Below are 18,454 nucleotides of genomic sequence, written 5' to 3'. Positions count from 1 at the left end.
AACTGAACAATACAGCAATGGAGCACTTGTTAAATTTATTTTACTTTATGTAATATTACCAAAAACCTGTACAACTGTGCAATTTTCTTGTATTACATTTTTAACCAAATCGATCTTGTTTGACTTGGAAAGCAAAGCAGAAAAATAAATAAAGAGCTGGCCAGACTGTTCAGACTGCAGTGGGTTAGATGCTGTGGTGCAGACTGCAGAAATCTGTACACTAGACAAAGACAGGGATGCTGCTGATTTGCTGCATCTCAGAAGAGTGGACCACACCATAGGCTTCAGGTATTACTGTTTCTGCAGACATGGAAAAGTTGCTGATGAAAAGCTGAAACACACAAAAACAAACACACAAACTCTTGAGAGAAACTAAGCAAAAGAAAATATAAACAGAATTACCAAAATAAATGAAATACCCCATTACACAACCATTAAAAAAGTGAACAGAATTAGAAAAACCCTACTGTAAAATTCCTGGGAGGCTCAATGGGCTCAGTGTTGCTCGTTAACGGTGGAGCAGCCATAATGAATTCCTTGAAAAAAATAGGGGAGAAAAAAAGTCATATATTAATATATAAAACCAGTGCACATGTAACAAACCATGACTTCATGACAAGCGATATATATATGTATATACACTGTTACATACGTAACTCTCCAACATCATCCTCGTCTTTCAGATGAACCGGTGAAATTGGTTTCTGCCATGGCTCCAACTCCTCCTCTTCACATTCCAGTAAAAGTTCAGATGTGGAGGACCTGAAATTAAAATATATATTACTGCTATATTTCTAGTTTTCATCAATGCAATCCCCAAATTAAAAACAAGTAACATACTTTGTTACATCATTTGTGTGTTTATGGTTATAGCAAAGCTGTGTAGTTCAGTGATTCAATACAGATAAATGCATAATATTACTGACAATTCTTATCGTCTCTGCTACTGTTTTTAAGCTCTTTATTCAGCCATTTGCCCTTTCTAAATTCCAATATCATATTGATTAAATCAAAAACAATTGGCCATAGAAAGTTTTTTTGTGTAATCTATTTTGAGTTGTAAACGTATGAAAAATAGTTCATCTTAACTTGATGACTAATAATATGGCACCTTTTGGTCTGCTTTTTGTACAATAGACTGAATGAACATTATCCCCACATACTTTTTAAAATTAAGTTTCAAAGAACATCATCTGTCATTATATGGTGCATTGTAAAAGCAAACACCAATTCTATTGATTTAAAATGAAATCTACAACAATACAGTATGCAAAAAGTGAGCTGTCATCAGTTAATTTAGAGTACACAAGATTAACTTTATAAAAAAACATTCATGAAAATGAACCCTGTCAAAGACATACAAATACTTCTGAATAATTAGTGGTATGTAAACATCTTCATCGCAGCTGTTATCTGCTCCTGCAGCTCTCAGTTCAGTTGTTTCTCTGACATTTTCCACATCACCATCCAAGTTGGATCTGTTAAAATAAAGAAAACAGCTGGTGACAGCGGCACAGATATACGATATGCTGTATGCTGTATAATACAGTATAAAATTACATTCTGTTCTTCATAATGTTGTACTCATTCTCATCAATGGTGACCTCCATTTCGTCAGGACTGGAAATGACAAATTACAATGACATTCAATGCCATAGACAGAAAATGAAGTCAGTAAAGTATTGAGCAACATAACCCACTGAAATGCACAGCCCCAAAAGAAAATCACTACTAACCTGTCGTGGAGCCAGGCCACCTCTGACATCATATGTGTAGTTTTAAACAGATGCTCATCATCATCATCATCATCATCATCATCACCACCTTGCTGGTGCTGTTCCCCTCTGCAGACACACGTTCAAAGTCATTTTCTGACAATTCAAAAGCTCTCCCAGCATGGGGACAGTAATGTGAGTTCGAATTCGAGTCGTGCAGTGAACACAACAAGAATGGATGTAAAATATAAAATCTATATCTATATATGTCTATATAAAATCTGATAACTTGACCCTAAGCACACAAAAGGAATACAAAATCCATGCAAGGGTGTTGAGTTCATGCTCTGATAGTTCAAAAAAACAAAAGCTAATTTAGAGCTTTATTAAAATAAATCTAGCCGATACGTTTAGCTTGACGATCCTCTAAAAACACTGGGGTTAAAATTTCAAATGATCAGTCATGGTCAGGTTGGACTGTGCTAGTGAAAAGTGAAGTTATAATACGATATGAACAACATAACAGCAGGGTAATAGTGCTTACATTTCCGAGGCCGATACATGCCCAGGTAGTAATGATGGTAGTGCAGTGAGCTCTTGGACACAGTCTCCGATAGAGGTAGTCGATATTGAGGATCTCTTTTCGTAACTGTAAAAACAAACCATATCATTAGACACAAAGCCTCACTAGGAAAATGTCTAGACTGCAGATGTTCCCTTTGCCTGACAAAGCACCCGAGTTACAGACCAACTTGTTTCTGGTTTACCTGGTGGGTTTTGTCTGAGTGTGGTAAAGCAGATATATTATCTAACTAACGTTACAGCCAAAGGTAAATACATTTGTAATGTCTATGGCTGTCGGTCAGGTGTCGTCTCCTGGCCCGCATCAAGTAGCGATATGAGGTTATTTAAATATCTGTGTAAAGTATTTAGAAATCTACCTAGTCTGAGAAACTACCAGCTTTGACTTAAGATATCGATTATGATTGTTACGTTACTTCCATTGTGGTAACGTTACTGTGATAGCGCGTTAGCGTTACTGAGCCGTTTTGCTAATCCAAGCTAAATTACCAGTCCAGCAGAAAAGAGGCAACTTCAGCGTCACTCCGGTAACACTTGTCCCTCATCAGCGACCTCCACCTGGGTAGTGCCACACTAATGTTTATCCTGCTTTTGTGCCGTCGCCTGTCCCGGTCTCGTTTTGCTTCTTCCCGTCTTCGCTTGGTTGCTAACGAGGGTTCACGCTCTCTTTTTTTCTTTTGTAATAAATTGTAAGTATGATCCCCCATTTTTCCAAATTTCACTTCTCAAACTTTTCGGAGCACCGATTGTTCCTGGTTCTTCTTATTCTCCATCTTCCAAGCAGTGGCGAAGCGTCACCATATCCAAGCAGCTACTTCCACACGAAGGGGTGAGCTTCTCTCTGGAGCCGCGGCAGTTTGTCCTGTCTGGGCTACTGTAGAAACACGACGGTGCAACATGGCGGAGTCTGTGAAAGGGGACCCGCTCTCTAGCGTTTATGGACAGAAAATAATGGTCCCAGGCTAAACAAAACGCACTGGCACACTGGGAATGAATACAGAATTATGAATACTATGGTGATTCTGGAAGACGGTGGTCAACAGGATTGTGAGCCAGAGAGAGGGGGGTAGGTTGGGGATCTGTGGGCGGGGCCGCGTGTCAGCCCGGCGCACCATAACAAAGAGGGACGAGAGCTGAGCCTGTTCATGTTTTATATGTCCTGCGTGCTTTTCTGACATCATGAGAAAGCTGTATGAACAGTCATCAGCTTTGGTATTAGAACCTCTGATCTTAAACACCACTTTTCTGTCAATGAGATATTTGTTGATGAAAACAGCATCCAGATTTGAAGACAATGCAGACAAAGATTAAGCTGTGCCAGTTTCAAGTCTGATAACACACACGCCATCATTATACTTACTTTGAATACAATCTCTGGTAATACTGCACGGCACAAAAACAATTGAAAACATCAAATCCATATAAAAGTGAAAAAGAACAAAAGATAGAAAACATACTGTGGAGTGTTAACATATCTATGAATTAACAAATTAATGATAAGTTACCAAAACCTCTTACATTCATGTCAAACACATTGTTACTGCAATTTTCATCCCGGCATCAAACATATTGCATGTTAGCCGCTCTTGTAATATCATATTAAGCAAATCACATTATAAACAAACACATATGAATAATCTTCCTACGTCCCATGTTAAAGAAGAAAAACAGCTTCTCCAAATTGGGGGGAAACTATTGGACACGGCTAAACTCAAACTATGTGCTTACTTTGAAAATGTGATTTAAAAAAAAACCCATTTAACTAAGACTGACAATTGAATGTTCCCTTTTTTTTTCCTGCTCCCTCCAATTTCTTTTACATCTCATGATAATAATTACTTAATGATGTGCATGTTAAAACCCAGGACAGATTTACTGTAAATAAAACATTTTAAGCAAACTTTTTAATTACAGTAATGAAGTGAATTTTCTTGATAAGACAAGAATATTTTTCTTGTTAAAATAAGTTATGGGGCCGGATTGGTTGGCTCAATACTCTCACCCCTAATAGCCACTCTGCTCGTGCTCTACGTTACTCACCCCAGGCTTGAGCCAGAAGATGAACAAAATGCTTACCAGAGGAAGAAGCTACCATAGCCACAAAGGGACAGCGTGCATCTCATTTGTACAAAAACTAAAGCACACAACACATAAGACATGTACAGAACTATAAAGTTGTCCATGTTTTCACTACTTGACATGCTACCAGCTTGTCGCTAGCTAACTCAAATGTTTGGTGTGTGACGTAATAAAGACTACAATAGAGGCCACAGTTTGTCAGGCTGGGGAACTGCATCTCTGATACACAGGGTTTGTTTTGGCTCCATTTCTGTACACGCTGTACACAGCAGACTTCATATACAATTCTGAGTGTTGCTCCATTCAGAAATATTCTGATGACACTGTTATTGTTGCATATATCAGGAATGAAAAGAAAGGAGTACAGGGGCCTGATGAAAGCCTTCAGTTACTGTAGTTACTGTACAAAAACTGCCTCCTACCAAACACCTCTAAAAACCAAGGAGATGGTAGGTCTAAACCCCCTGCTTATCCAGTCAACATCTGTGATGCGGACATCGAAGTGGTGCCACTCCGCAAATATCTAGGCGTGAACCTGGACAATAAGTTGGACTGCTAAAAGAGGGCAGAGATGACTTTTCCTCATAAGGCTTAGGTCCTTATACCTCAGCAGGAAGATGCGGCACATGTTTTACTATTGTAGCAAGTCTGACTAATAAGCTGAAAAGGTGCATATCACCATCTCTTCTAGCAATGTAGAACATACTTGGGTCGATAAAACAGTTCTCCTCCCATGTTTGTATACGCAGAAAACAGTCCAATCAAATGGCCTAGTCAGGATATAACAGTAACTTTATTAACTGTGCATGTAAATGGACTGAATGACCTTGGGAATCAACTTCCTTGTGGGCACCAGGTCCGCACCATATGAATTACTGAATTTTAAAGAAAAGACTTGGTTTAAGGTTAGTGAAAAGTTGGGGTTATACAGGTAGCGGTTAGGGTTAACGTTAGGGTAAGGAAAATAATGTAAGTCAATGTAATGCCCCTATGAGGGGCAGAAAGAAAATTGTGTTTGTGTGTTTAAAACAAATGTTACGCACCCGGGGTTGTGTAGCGTATGGAACAGAAGGCAAACAAAGGCAGGAGTCTCTCCTTTGCTACAACATACACACTACATTGGTTGTCAGACTATCAATCTGACCATGCAAAGAGACGTCTAAAACCTGACTGTGCAATTGCAGTGGGAAGATCTGGCCTGAAACCAAGAAGTGCTGGTTGGGGATGATGTACCACCACACCACCCCAATGGAGTCAGCTGTGTCTGCTACCACCCTACACAGTGGCTGGGTGTGGATGCCCCGGGGGGCTGCTTCCCAGACCCGTCTGCCACCACCAGCTCCAAGGACAGCAGCCAAGGTGTCTAAGTATAATGGCTCGACACCCCTAGAGTCCAAGTGCAGATGGTGACCTGCCATGGTGGGTGGGAGAGTGACGAGACGGCCACCCACCTGGCCCTGGTGTCGGAAGGGGAGGTAATGCAAATCTTTCTGGACCTGTCATCACTGGAGCTATGGGACCTCCAGGCTCTCACCATGCTGCTGAAGCGCTGGCTTGGACAGTAGCCATCAGTGAAGCAGACACGCAGCTTCACGCTCATCGTGAGTATCCTGAGTTACCCACAGTGGTTGGGGAGGAGTTGGTCCTGCATACCTTCATGAAGGGGCTCACTCCAAAGCAAGTGTGTCCAAAGCACATGCACCGTTCTATGCTGGGGTCCTTCAGCGAGAAGCAAAGCAAATACAGGTGGTGTTGGCTGACTGGAGCAAGAGGCTGGTAGCGATACCACACCGTTGATGATCTCAGGCAGATGACTACACTGACAAAAACAGTGTACAACAGACCAAACACCTTCACCAAGGCGGGCAGGCTGATGTCACCAGTGCAGAGTATGGACATGTCCTGGGCTGTTCATTCCTAAATATGCAAATTATATGCGGAAAATGTAATAACCATGTCCCTTAGCCCTTACCCTCACAGCCTTCCCCTCTACACCACAGTGACAGAAACCTGACAATTTTCATTGACATCCACTAAAAAAAAAAAACAGCATAAATCAGAACAAGCCTGTCACTGTCACAGAATTTAAAAAATATATATGAAAGTAAGATTTAAACTGACTTTCAGTAAACCTTTTTCCAATATTAAAACTTTTCTTTAGTACCAACAAAATATTTTTCCATACAAGTGTTTCAGTGCCAGTGTTTCCTTTTTCAATTCAAATTTTTCTTCTCAATGCCAAATATTATTTTCAGTGCCAAAACAAAGCCTGTGTTCTGGCTTCATAGAGAAGTACAAGATAAACATGTTTGGCTGTGCAAAATTAATTCCCATTGTCTCACCTTGGCACTGATGATAGAGCTCTCTTCTCCCTTCGTCTCATCTCAGCCTTGATTTTCTTCAGATGATCTTTAAAAAAAAAAAAAAAATGTCACAAGTTAAACACATTCAATGAGTACATTAGACATTACATTTTCACTTACTGATATATGGTATATTGAGTTTTTACAGAGTAAATTTTAAAATACTTTTTTAGCAATTAATGCAAATTAGTAAGAGTAACATGAAATATAGAACCTAGATTAAAGCAAAGATAGTCAGCTGACATCCATTTACCCAGCATTCACATACAGTACAAATGGGTTTCTTTTATTCTGCCATTTGACTGGTGGTGCAGATAAGGATGTTTATATACAATCATTTGATTGAGGTTATCTAATCTGGCTTGTGTCTGTGTGTCCTGGGGCTAAGTGTCTCTGCTGAGGTCGATAACAGCATGCATCTCAATACACTGTCAACAATCCAATATATTAAAGATACAGCTGCTGCAACTACAGTACCAAAGTGATAGGAGATGATTCAAACCCCAATCACTTCGTAAGCAGCAGATAGGCTAACTCACTAGTGAACAATTTCTATATGTTCTCAGCCTGTGCCATGTTAGTAGTGCCCAACCACAGCACAGACACAGTAGTGAGGCACACGTTTAGATTCTAAATAAATACATAAACATCTAAAAGATAGGATTTTGTCAATGTAAATATTTAATAACCAATATTTGCAAAACAGCATCCATGCATAGCTGCTCTACTGATGCATTTACATTGTGCATTACATTGTCCATAGTATGTACTATTTCACAGTTAAGAAGGACCCTGCGTACAAATCTGACAAAAAGAATACACAGGCATATTTCTGACATTGTGAGTACACAAAGGTCTATTTCTGTATACACACAATTAGATCTATCCAGTTCCCTAAAAAAAACAGACAACTTAAACTTCTGTTCTTCATTATCGGACCATGAGAAACACAGCAACCATCACTTGAAGAGTGCTGTCAACCTTTCCTGCTCAGTCCTGTTCAACTGTTTTAAGCCTTCTGAATTTCAAAATAAGTTTGATTCTCCATGAAGTTCAGGTGCAGATGCTTGGTACATTTTTTAAAGTGTGCAAAGGTGTCTCCAGAAAAAAGAATGGAAAGAGCTTGGCTTCACTGGTTCACAGGTCGAAGTGTCCTTGGGCAAGACACTGAACCCTACGTCACCCCTGGTGGCTGTTCCACTGGTGTGCGTGGGTGATTGTGTGCGTGAATGGGTGAATGGACAAACAGTGTAAAGTGCTTTGAGTTTTTTTTGTAGAAAAGTGCTATATAAAATAAGACAATTTACCATTTACAATAGTCCTTGACTGACTCAAGTTCAAGTCTTCTGGGTTATCATCTGATTCTGATGCTGCTGTCGAGTTTAATTGAGTCTCTTGGTGGAAGCTATCACTCAGACGACTGACAGATGCTACACTGCACAAAGTTTCACTAACTTCAGCTGGTGGAGGGGACTGAAATGATGTGCTTAGAGGTCCTGTCGCAATCTGGGACAAAAGAGACAGATGTATAATTTGAAACTAATTACAAAGTAGTAATGTGACAAACTCATCTGAATATGGTTAATACAAACATACATTACTTTACACTGCTTGATTTGCTCATTTATAGGAAAAGGGCTGTCACTGTCATGTTATACTTACAGGAACTAGCTGGGAAGGAGAAGCTGACACTGTACCCACACCAGTGCACTGAACACCTGAGGAAGACATCTGTGAGTAAAAATAATAACTGTTAGGCCAAAATAAGTGCTACTTTCAGAAATGAGGTCAGAGGTCTAACTTACTACTTTATACTTACTTAAAAACCTTTTCTTACATAAATTAACCACATGCGAGACCATGAAACCGAAACATAAAATACTATGAATACTCTTACTTACTGAAGTTAATACAGAAGCCCATTGCCACACACTGTCCATGCTGAAACCCGAAACCACTGAGGTACAGGCTTGAGCAGCTATACTGGGAGACTTCGCCTAATAAAACAACAACAGAAAAAAAAATTTTTTTTCACTTTAGCACACATTGACAGTTCTGACAGACATTTTTCACCTGACAGTTTGCACCCAATTTCACTTTGGAACACGTTGTACTCCTAAATTGACGGCACAGTGCAAAAAGTAAACAAAATCTTTTTCTGCCTCATTTATTCCAATTTCATTCTAGTCACACAGTCTAGCCAAACATTTGTTTTCTCCACAAACACTGAAAATGCTCTGAGGGTATTTGAAAAATCCTCAAAAAGTCTTACATTCATTTAGATGAATAATTATTATTTTTGCTGACCAATAATAAATATTTCAAGCTCAAATGTTGCACCTGATTGTTGACGATGTTTTTCATACAAAGACTTCAGCCAGAAAGTACATAATGTCCATAGTACATTTGACCTGAAAAAAAAAAACTTTTATCATTAATTATATTTGAATATACTGATTATAATGTTATATTAATTCTTACAATAAGACAAAATCTCAAGTTCATATTAATCTTATGTCATACATGACAAGGAGTTCTCTCTTCCCCAGCCTGGGTCTTCTCTCTCTCAGCCTGAGTCTCTCCTCCGTCAGCCTGAGTCTCTCCTCCGTCAGCCTGAGTTTTCGCTTCCCCAGCCTGGGTCTTCTCTCCCCCCGCCTGAATCTGTCTTGCAGCATCGCCACCAACGGCAATGTCGTCAGAGAGGGGTAGCTGCATCTCCGGTCCTGCAACCAGAGCCCAGTGCCTTCTCGCTACCGGACTCCAGAGCCCAATGCGTTCTCGCTGCCGGAGTCCAGAGCTGCCTTCTCGCCACCGGAGTCTCCGGTGCCGCAGCAGCTCAAGTGCTCAGCGCCACAGTCGCAGTCCGAGCCTCCAGCACCGCAGCAGCCGGAACCTCCTGTCCTGCAGCCTCAATGACAACGGAGTTGCCGCTGTCCGAAGAAGCATATTCCAGAATCTCAGGGTGCCGACGAAGCCATCCCCGCTGAAGTTTCTCCCTCTCAGTCACATGAACCTCAGTGCACCGACGACACCATCCCCGCTGAAGTCCCAGCCCTGCTCTCAGAATCTTGGTGCGCCGACGACAGCGTCCCTGCTGAGGTTTGGCTCAGGATTCCAGAACCTCAGTGTGCCGATGACAAGGTTTCACCCAAGGTTTCTTCCCAGCTGCCTCAGCCTTGGTGTGCCGACGACGGCGTCCCTGCCAAAGCTCCTCATCAGCATCTCTGGTCCCAGTTGTCCAAAACAGACGTCCCGGACGAGCCTCTGCCTCCCGAGCCACTGCAGGATGAGCACTCACAGTCCCGGTCCGAGAAGTCAGAATCCCCGCTGTCGCGTCGGTCAAACTCTCCAGAACCGCAGCAACCCAAACCTCTAGAGCTGCAACATCCAGAGCCTCCAGCGCTGCCACCTTGGCCAGAGTCTCCAGTGCCGCAGCCAGGGTCACCAGACCCATCACCAGGATCGCCTGCCTTATGGCCTCGACGATGGCGTAGCCGTTGCCCCAAGAGACAGACTTCCGAACCTCAGTGCACTGACAACAGTGTCCCTGCTGAGGTTCCACCCAAGAGTCCAGAACCTCAGTGTGCCGACGACAGCATCCCCGCTGAGGTTCCGCCCAAGATCCCAGAACCTCAGTGCACCAACGACAGCGTCTCCACTGAGGTCCCCTTCCAGTCTCCGGCCAGTCTTTCACCTGAGTTTACAGCCAGCTCTTTGCCTCAGTCTCCAGCCAGCCCTTCACCTGAGTTTCCGGCAGGGCTCTCACCTGAGTTTCTGGTGAGTTCTTCGCCTCGGTATCCAGCCAGCCCTTCGTCTGAGTTTCCGGCAGGCATCTCACCTGAGTTTCTGACTAACCCTTCGCCTCAGTCTCTGGCCACCTTGTCACCTCAGTCTCTGGCAGGTCTCTCCCCTGAGTCTCCAGCCAGCTTTTCACCTCAGTCGCCGGCCAGCCTCTCACCTGAGGTTCCGGCTGGCTTCTCACCTGAGTTTCTGGCTAGCTCTTCATCTCCGCCTCTAGCTAGCACCCAGAAGTGTCACTACATGTGTCCAAAATGGCAGGTTCTACTAAAGTGGAGTGATGGTCAGTGTTTGCTTTTTATTCAAAAAATATTTTGAATAAATACACAATACCCAATAAATAAACCATCTCCATACTAGTGTCATCCTAATCAGCTATTACCATGTAATTTATTTGGCATTTGCTATTATTATTGTTCATGCCTGCAATAGAGAAATTCAATTGTGTTACTTCTGAAGAATGCAACCATTGTGACAGAAATTCTCAACAGAACCAACATCAGGTTTGGATTGAGTCATGTTTTTGGACCTTCCTTGGACTGGATGTTAAGGAAAAAAAAGGGACTCATTATGTCTCCAGTCCTTATTTACTGCTGAACATGTTGGCAGAGTCTTCTGCTACATCAAAGCAGAATTGGGTAAAGATTGTTGGGTTGGCAGGGATCCTGAACACAAGCTTAAACACCTGCTCATTGGCATGTTTCATAGCAAAACACTGCCACAGAATAAGAGCAGAGTGCTGTCATCATTTAGTAGAGAGGCCAACTGCAGAGTTATTGTAGCAACAATTGCCCTTGGAATGGGTTTACATTTTCCCAACATATCACATGTGGTTATCTATGGTGTACCAAAGGATGTGGAAGCTATCATTCAGGAGATTGGCAGGGTAGGCAGAGATGGCACACATCTGTGCTGTAGTTTATTGTATTAAACAGCACACAAGGTTAAGGGGTTGCTAAATGAAAGCAGAAGTACATGCTTTCAAAAAGCACTGTACAGTCATTTTGAAGAAGGTTCGACAGGCTGCACCATTCGATGTGCCTATGGCACCCAGAGGGTTGTAAGGACCCGTGTATGAATTGCCCAAAAATGAGATTTCAGCAGATGCTATTTGCAGAGAAGTGACAGAGGAAGATAAGGTGCTGTTAAGGGACCTCTTGGAGCAATACCAAAGTAATTTATTTCATGAAAACACACAACAGCTTGCACTGGTTTTGGTTATAGAGCACAGCACAAAAGTATTTGACTTAAATTACCACCATCATCACCAAGCACCTCCCGGTATTCACATCACAACATGCACACAATATTACTAATCATTATAATACATGAGGTATTTGATCATATTGAAAGCTGTTCAACTACTTCACCTCCTCAAAGGCTTTTCCTGCCTGATGAAGACTACATGGGATACTTTGATGAAGAGGAAATATTTGATCAGGAACCCACATCTCAAAGTAGTTCTGAATCAGGAGTCACCTCTGTAGAATGCTCTGAATAAATCTTATTGGTTGTTGTATATACATGCTTCATTGAATAGTTATTGTACAGGGACACATTTAAATGTGTTTGTGCCTTTTTGAGATTATAACTCATTTCTATTTCTCTGTCCTCTAAATAAATGGTCTATCATTGAATATTAAGAATAATCTGAAAGTTTTATTTAAAATAATATCTGTTAATAGGTAAACAATGTATGAGTCTACATCTTTATTATACATTGAATAAAAATTGCTACTTCACCAGTACAGAAATAACTTAGAAGTATGTAAGGAAAGCAAAATTGTCTCTCTTTTTTTTTTTTTTTTTTTAACAAAGATTCAAAGATTTATTTGTTAACAAGTCACAATATTTACAGGACAAAGACAAATTGCTGCTTCTTTTCTCTCACCTCTTTTACAACATGCAATAAAAATAGAATAAAAAGAAAGAATAAAATCAATAGTATAAAAAGTGGAAATAGTATTTCTAACAGTGGAAATAATGAATAGACAGCAGCAGTGTGCAAATGATAAAGATGTACAAATTTATATATATATAAATAAAAGCAGCATAAGTACTTAAATATCAAAAAGACAAAAAGTTTTTAGTTATTGTTAGTTAGATTTTTTTATGCTGCAGTTTTTTATGGGGACAGTTTCAGAAAGAGATTGTAGACTACTTGAAAAAAATGGATGCTATACTGAGCAACTTGAATCATCCCCTACATTGAGCTTTTGAAACACAGAAAGCAGACAGTGGACGTCTGACACCAGTGAGACCAGTGAGCAGAAGAACTGCTTCTTCCCTATGGCCATTAGACTGTACAACCAATCAGTCTATGACAGATAAACTATAATTCAATTAATCTGAAGAGACCTGACAATTGAATTCCTCCCTTGGGGATTAATACAGTCGAATTGAATTGAATATGCAATACGCAATAGTGCTGTATTCCAATTTTAACGCTGCTTCACGGACTAGCCAGACTCAAAGGCTACTGTGTTTTTCTAATAAGGGGAGTTGTGTTATACTACCCAACCTCCACACCAACAAGCCTACTTTGGGCCAACAACAAAAGTGTACAAGTTAAGTTTACCTGTGTGACGCTTCGCCTTGGAGACGCCTGAGGGGAAGGGCTACGGCGAATCTTTTTCATTGCCCTTGGTGTTTCAGACGGTGTTAAGCGCTTTCTTTTCTCGGCAGCTGATTCAGATGAAGCTGGTGTTATTGAGTCCCCTGATTTTATATGTTCTTCGTCTTGTTGCCATTTTTTAAAAACGGTTAAGTCCCGCTCCAGTCGTCCAACCAGATTTAAACAAACCTTACACATCCGCACTGACTTGTTCTTAACGTTCCTCAATACCAGTCCCAAGTTCGCAAACCTTTCTACAACTGGCTTTCTCTGTTTGCTCCGTTCAAAAATGTGCACAGAACTGGTGATAACACCGTGTATTCTCATGTTTTTACAACAAAAACGACAACAGTCATTCACTAGCTTCTCTACTTCACCGCACGCCATGTTGGATTAACGCTAGGTTTGTTTATTTTATCTGTCGCTTTGCTTGCGTCATATCCTTTGTTTCTCTGATTGGTTTATTCCTCGTTCATTGACCCGCCCCCTGAAATTAGACCTCGATCCATGAGATTCCGGACTAATTCTTTGTGTAAAACAGAGAAAGAGTTATCTTGGCAAATCCAGCACAGCCTTGCACAGAGTGCACATCGGCATCGCTCCCACACACAACTGAACACGGCGCAAGACGAAAGAAATGTAGTCAGGGATTGTTAGGGGACAAAATTTAGCAGAGCAGGTATTCGCGCCAGTACAGTGATGATGATGCTTAAACTGAATATGATTTCCTCATTAATTGACTAGTCATTTATCTTTGAAATATAAATATTAAACAAATATCCCTTGCACGCATATCTCCCAGATAAAACCTGAATAAAATGAATGCAGTTTGATGCAACAACAATGCAATAAAGCATCACACCACAGTGATTCACTTTCATTGAATTTCATAGAGGAAACTGCACTGTCTTATGTTGTGATATAGCTATCTTCGATTATGTAAAATGTTGTTTCCCTAAAACACACCCACTAAGCAGGAACATTTAGAAGACCTCTGGACTCCTGAAAGGTCTTTGAAAGGATTTTTTTCTTAAGAACAAAAAAATAAATAAATAAATTATTTGAGTGGCTGGGTTCCCTCTGATAGACAGAAAAGGGTTGCCTTGTCCCTGCCTTGATATTCCATCCATACTGTCTAGACTATGGATAATCAGTGTGTGGGCTAAAGCCACTTACACATTATTAGGGGGCCCAGAAATGATTTCTTACAAAATATGTGCATTTAAAATGTTTTTAAAATAACTACACAGCTGTGAAACATCTGTTTACAATAAATTCTTACTTTGTGTTTTAGTGTTGTGTACTAATTTCTTTATTGTAAATGTTCTTGTAATATGTGAAACAAGAAAATTATAGTTAAAGATTTATTTTATATTATTATTTTAGTTTTTATTCATATCATTTTCATTGGTTTACGAGTATAGTCATTGGTTAAAGACCATCTGCTGAAGTTTGGGTGATCTGAGTTTGTCCAACAGGTGGCAGTCTGGAATTGATAATACAGGACAGAGGTCCCACCCCTGGATCCATGTGTTAATAGGCTATATGGGGAAACTTGCCTGCTATTCAGGCTGTAATTCAGAGTTACACAATAAACTAAATTTGAGCATATGACGTGGTTGAATCTTACTGTTTTGCTCATACACTATTTTCAGTTGTGTTTTGACTGTTAACACATTAAGCAGGCTATCATCTTTAGTTACAAGACATGGAAGGTCTGAGTGTCCACACTGTCCTATTGTTTGGGTACTTTATTTCCTTGAGTGTGTGCAAAATGTTTCTGAAAACACTTTTCAGTTCAAATGGGGTTACTACAAAGAGATTTCATGCCTTGGACAGTAACATAGGACGGGATTAATTTCTGCTTTCAGGCTACTGTTTTCTTAAATCATCCATCCATCCATTCATTATTATTCCTACTTAGGGTCTACTTAGGGGTACACCCTGGACAGGTCACCAGTCCATCACAGGACCAAATATAGACGAACACCCACACGCTCACACTCCCTCCTATGGGCAATTTTGAATCACCAATCAAACTGAAATACACGTTTTTGGACTGTGGGAGGAAACCTGGAAAAAACCCATGTAAGCATGGGGAGAACATGCAAACTCCACACAGAAAGGCCCCTGCCAGGTTTTTCGAACCAGGAACCTTCTTGCTGTGTGGCAACACTGCTTACTACCAACCCACCATGCTGCCATCTTCTTAAATCAATGCTGGGATAAAATCAGCACATGGGTCACGCACTTGGCTATATTTTTAAGACTTAAGCAGACCACCAACTATGACAAAACAGCACTGCATTATCTAAGAACCAGCAGTTACCAGTGTTTATGTTGTCCTTACTGAATGTAAGAGGCTTCATATAGTTGGTGGAACAACAGGTAAAGCAACTATTGAATAAGAGAGGCTGTAGAAAATGGAGAAAACTGAAGTGGATTCTGACTTACTTACTTTGCATCAGGACAGTCTTTATTCTACTCCACATTCACGGTCTGGGTCTGTATCTTTTTTTTTATTTTAACAGCATTCCTTATCAGGCTTGACTGTGAAGTAGGTTTTATATTTGTTTAACTTCACCTAAATTCATCTTTGCTTCAATAACATATATTCATTCATTCATTATCTATACCTGCTTATTCCTAACTAGGGTCACTGGGATCTGCTGGAACCTATCCAGCTCTCTTTGTGTGAAAGGCCACCAGGACCAATAACATATATTTAAACAGAAAATAACAAGACATGGATGAGGAATGCATGATCTTCACATTTCAATCAACACAAATATACCTTACATTTACTAAAATACAGCATCATCTGATGTATGACACTAGTGCCCAATATTTCCAGTATTAATAACACAGAAACCAACATCATGATACTAACAACTCACACTGAAAAATATTGACATTTTTGAGAAGCAGCCTGATATTTAGGTACTATAGGCTAATAAAGTATTACAGTCAAGGTTGAATCCATTATCCAGTCAAAGTGTGATTTTTAATTGCAATGTGTATTCCCTCCATGTTCTGAACATACAGATAGAAGGTCTGAGTTTGATACTTCCTTAAAGAGGACAAGTGATCTGAACAGTGCCAAAAGTGTTGGTGGTTCGGGGTCTGAGTTTACTGTGGCTCCTGTAGGTGAAACAGGCCTCATTCAGTAAAACATCTGGATAAGATAGGAGAGGCAACCCCTAGTGATGCATCAACACCCCAGTTGTTTCTCTTAAGTCAAAGTCAAAGTCTGCTTTATTGTCAATTCTGCCACATGTAGAGCACATGCAGAGAATCAAAATTTTGTTGCTTTCAGACCCTTGGTGCATTCAGATAAACTCTAAACACTAAACATTAAATAGTGCAATTAAAAAAAATACAAATAACGGCATGCAAAATAAACATAGATAAGATAAAGTAAAAAACAAAAAAACAAAAAACAAATACAAATAGTATAAAACAAGTACAAATATCATAAGGTTCTTATATTCTACTTTCTGGCTTCTTAAATGTCTCAGATTTCTTGCATTGCCATGTGAGCTAAAATATTTGTTTTGTACCGAAGATGGTTAGGGCCAGTATAAATATTTTTTGAGTTCTGACAATAAAAAAGACAAATTCTGATCTTTTTTAGAAATGCAAAGCCTGTGCTGGAAACAGTTGCCTGGCCAGCTGTAACATAAGTGTATATATATATATATATATATATATGTATATAAGTATTCAAAGACAACTATCTGGAAGGCTGGCCTATATAAGGGGAAAAAAACTTGTTTACACCAATGATATCTCAAATATGTAGTCATGGCAACAGGTACAAAAAGTGCAGAAATGATAAACCTTTTTTTTTTTTTATCAAATATGACAGAGGAATCTGAACAGAACATTTGACTTTAGGCATAACGTAAAATTCCCTGTGTAAAAAGCAACACTTTCCAAGTTAGACCTGGGAAAGCAACACAACAGGACATACATAAATAATTCCAAAAGTTTTTGCATTTCTGTTTCACGCGTAGAGCCACGACATGTGTGAAGTCATTAAGCAGATCCACAGTCACATCCCAGCAATAGTTATTCAACAGTGAGGCAGGGTGTGGAAAAGCAGACAAACAACGGGTTTGTGTTGGTGCACTATACTGTATAAAGTGGCACCACCTTTGCTACAATTATCATATTGCTAACTTCAAGAAAGTAACGTGCTAAACATCCATCCATCCATCCATCCATTTTCTATACCTGCTTATTCCTTAACCGGGGTCACAGGGATCTGCTGGAGCCTATCCCAGCTCTCTTTTGGGTGAAAGGCAGGGGTACACCCTGGACAGGTCACCAGTCCATCGCAGGGCCACACATAGACACACAAAGACAAACAACCTCACACACTCACACTCACTCCTATGGACAATTTAGAGTCACCAATCAACCTAACAGGCATGTTTTTGGACTGTGGGAGGAAGCCGGAGTACCCGGAGTAAACCCACGCAAGTGAGAACATGCAAACTCCACACAGAAAGGCTGGGTTGCGAACGCAAGACCTTCTTGCTGTGAGGCTACAGTGCTAACCACTCAGCCACCATGCAAACAGCACATTGGGCAGCACAGCACTAACATTTATAAAAATGGCAGAACTCACAATCTGAAGGTCTGAACTATGGTCATAGACAGTTGAAATCATCCCATCCCTTGGGCACTAGTTCTGTAGTGATTCCTGCCAACAATTGGTCTCTGCTGTGGAAGTAGTTTGAAGTAAAATGGTTTACTAATCAATGTGGGGACACTTTTGTTAAAGACAAATGTAATTACCTGGGTGCCGATTTCTTCAGTTAGTAGGTATGCATAAAGTCTTCTGTGTTTGTTCTTTCAGTGGCTTTGCTCTTATCTTCAACACCTTCCTGAGTCTACGATGGCAGACAGCGAGGCAGCTTCCACAAGCTGTTCCATTGACAGGGCATATTATCTAGCTGAAGGAGGTGATATGCAAAATAGACCCAATAGGACAATTAGAGTAAAGGTGCAATTAGCATAGGTGACCTTAAAGATTAGGACTGGCCTTATGTTAGCTGACTGAAACTGCATCTCACAGCAGAAACTATCTTTGTAGGGGTCAATGCTGCAGTCAGCGGCAAGTATACAAGCTTATGCATCACCCTTGCCTCCACCATGTCCCTTATATTATTAAACAACTTCAAAAAGTTTTTAGTCATGATAATTGCAAGTGTGGGTATGCATGGTGGCTTAATGATCAGCGGTGTGGCCTCACAGAAAGAAGGATCCTGGTTCGTAACACGGCAGGGGCCTTCTGT

General features: G+C 40.5%; 1 protein-coding gene across 6 annotated transcripts; it reads right to left on the bottom strand.

The window, feature by feature from the left end:
* Positions 1-18: 18 nt before the first annotated feature.
* On the bottom strand, positions 19-13,551 carry LOC113138034 (uncharacterized). Of its 6 annotated transcripts, none has more exons than XM_026320154.2 (13): positions 13,116-13,224; positions 9,080-9,150; positions 8,641-8,736; positions 8,402-8,470; positions 8,047-8,245; positions 6,719-6,785; positions 2,260-2,364; positions 1,737-1,844; positions 1,561-1,620; positions 1,362-1,478; positions 653-762; positions 468-536; positions 19-331 (listed from the first exon to the last, which is right to left on the bottom strand). In XM_026320154.2, the coding sequence occupies exons 2-12, from the start codon at positions 9,101-9,103 to the stop codon at positions 496-498; spliced, it is 996 nt and encodes a 331-aa protein (XP_026175939.1). In that variant the 5' UTR covers positions 9,104-9,150; positions 13,116-13,224; the 3' UTR covers positions 19-331; positions 468-495. The 6 variants fall into 6 exon arrangements, with proteins under 6 accessions (XP_026175939.1, XP_026175938.1, XP_026175940.1 ...); XM_026320153.2 differs by lacking the exon at positions 13,116-13,224 and adding an exon at positions 9,263-9,461 and having other exon boundaries at positions 8,402-8,457; XM_026320155.2 differs by lacking the exon at positions 13,116-13,224 and adding an exon at positions 9,263-9,378.
* Positions 13,552-18,454: the final 4,903 nt, after the last annotated feature.

This window comes from Mastacembelus armatus, chromosome 3 (genome assembly GCF_900324485.2).
Source record: "Mastacembelus armatus chromosome 3, fMasArm1.2, whole genome shotgun sequence".
Taxonomy (NCBI): Eukaryota; Metazoa; Chordata; class Actinopteri; order Synbranchiformes; family Mastacembelidae; genus Mastacembelus; species Mastacembelus armatus.
This window is presented reverse-complemented; position numbering and strand designations above follow the sequence as displayed.

Bases quoted from the DNA above. Each gene is read 5' to 3' on its own strand.
- LOC113138034 (XM_026320151.2), bottom strand. From the start codon at position 13,538: ATGGCGTGCGGTGAAGTAGAGAAGCTAGTGAATGACTGTTGTCGTTTT. The intron at 8,471-8,640 runs GTAAGTAAGAGT...TTTTACTCACAG, and splicing joins GGGCTTCTGTATTAACTTCA to ATGTCTTCCTCAGGTGTTCA. The intron at 763-1,361 runs GTATGTCTTTGA...TTTTAATTTCAG, and splicing joins CTAATTATTCAGAAGTATTT to GTCCTCCACATCTGAACTTT.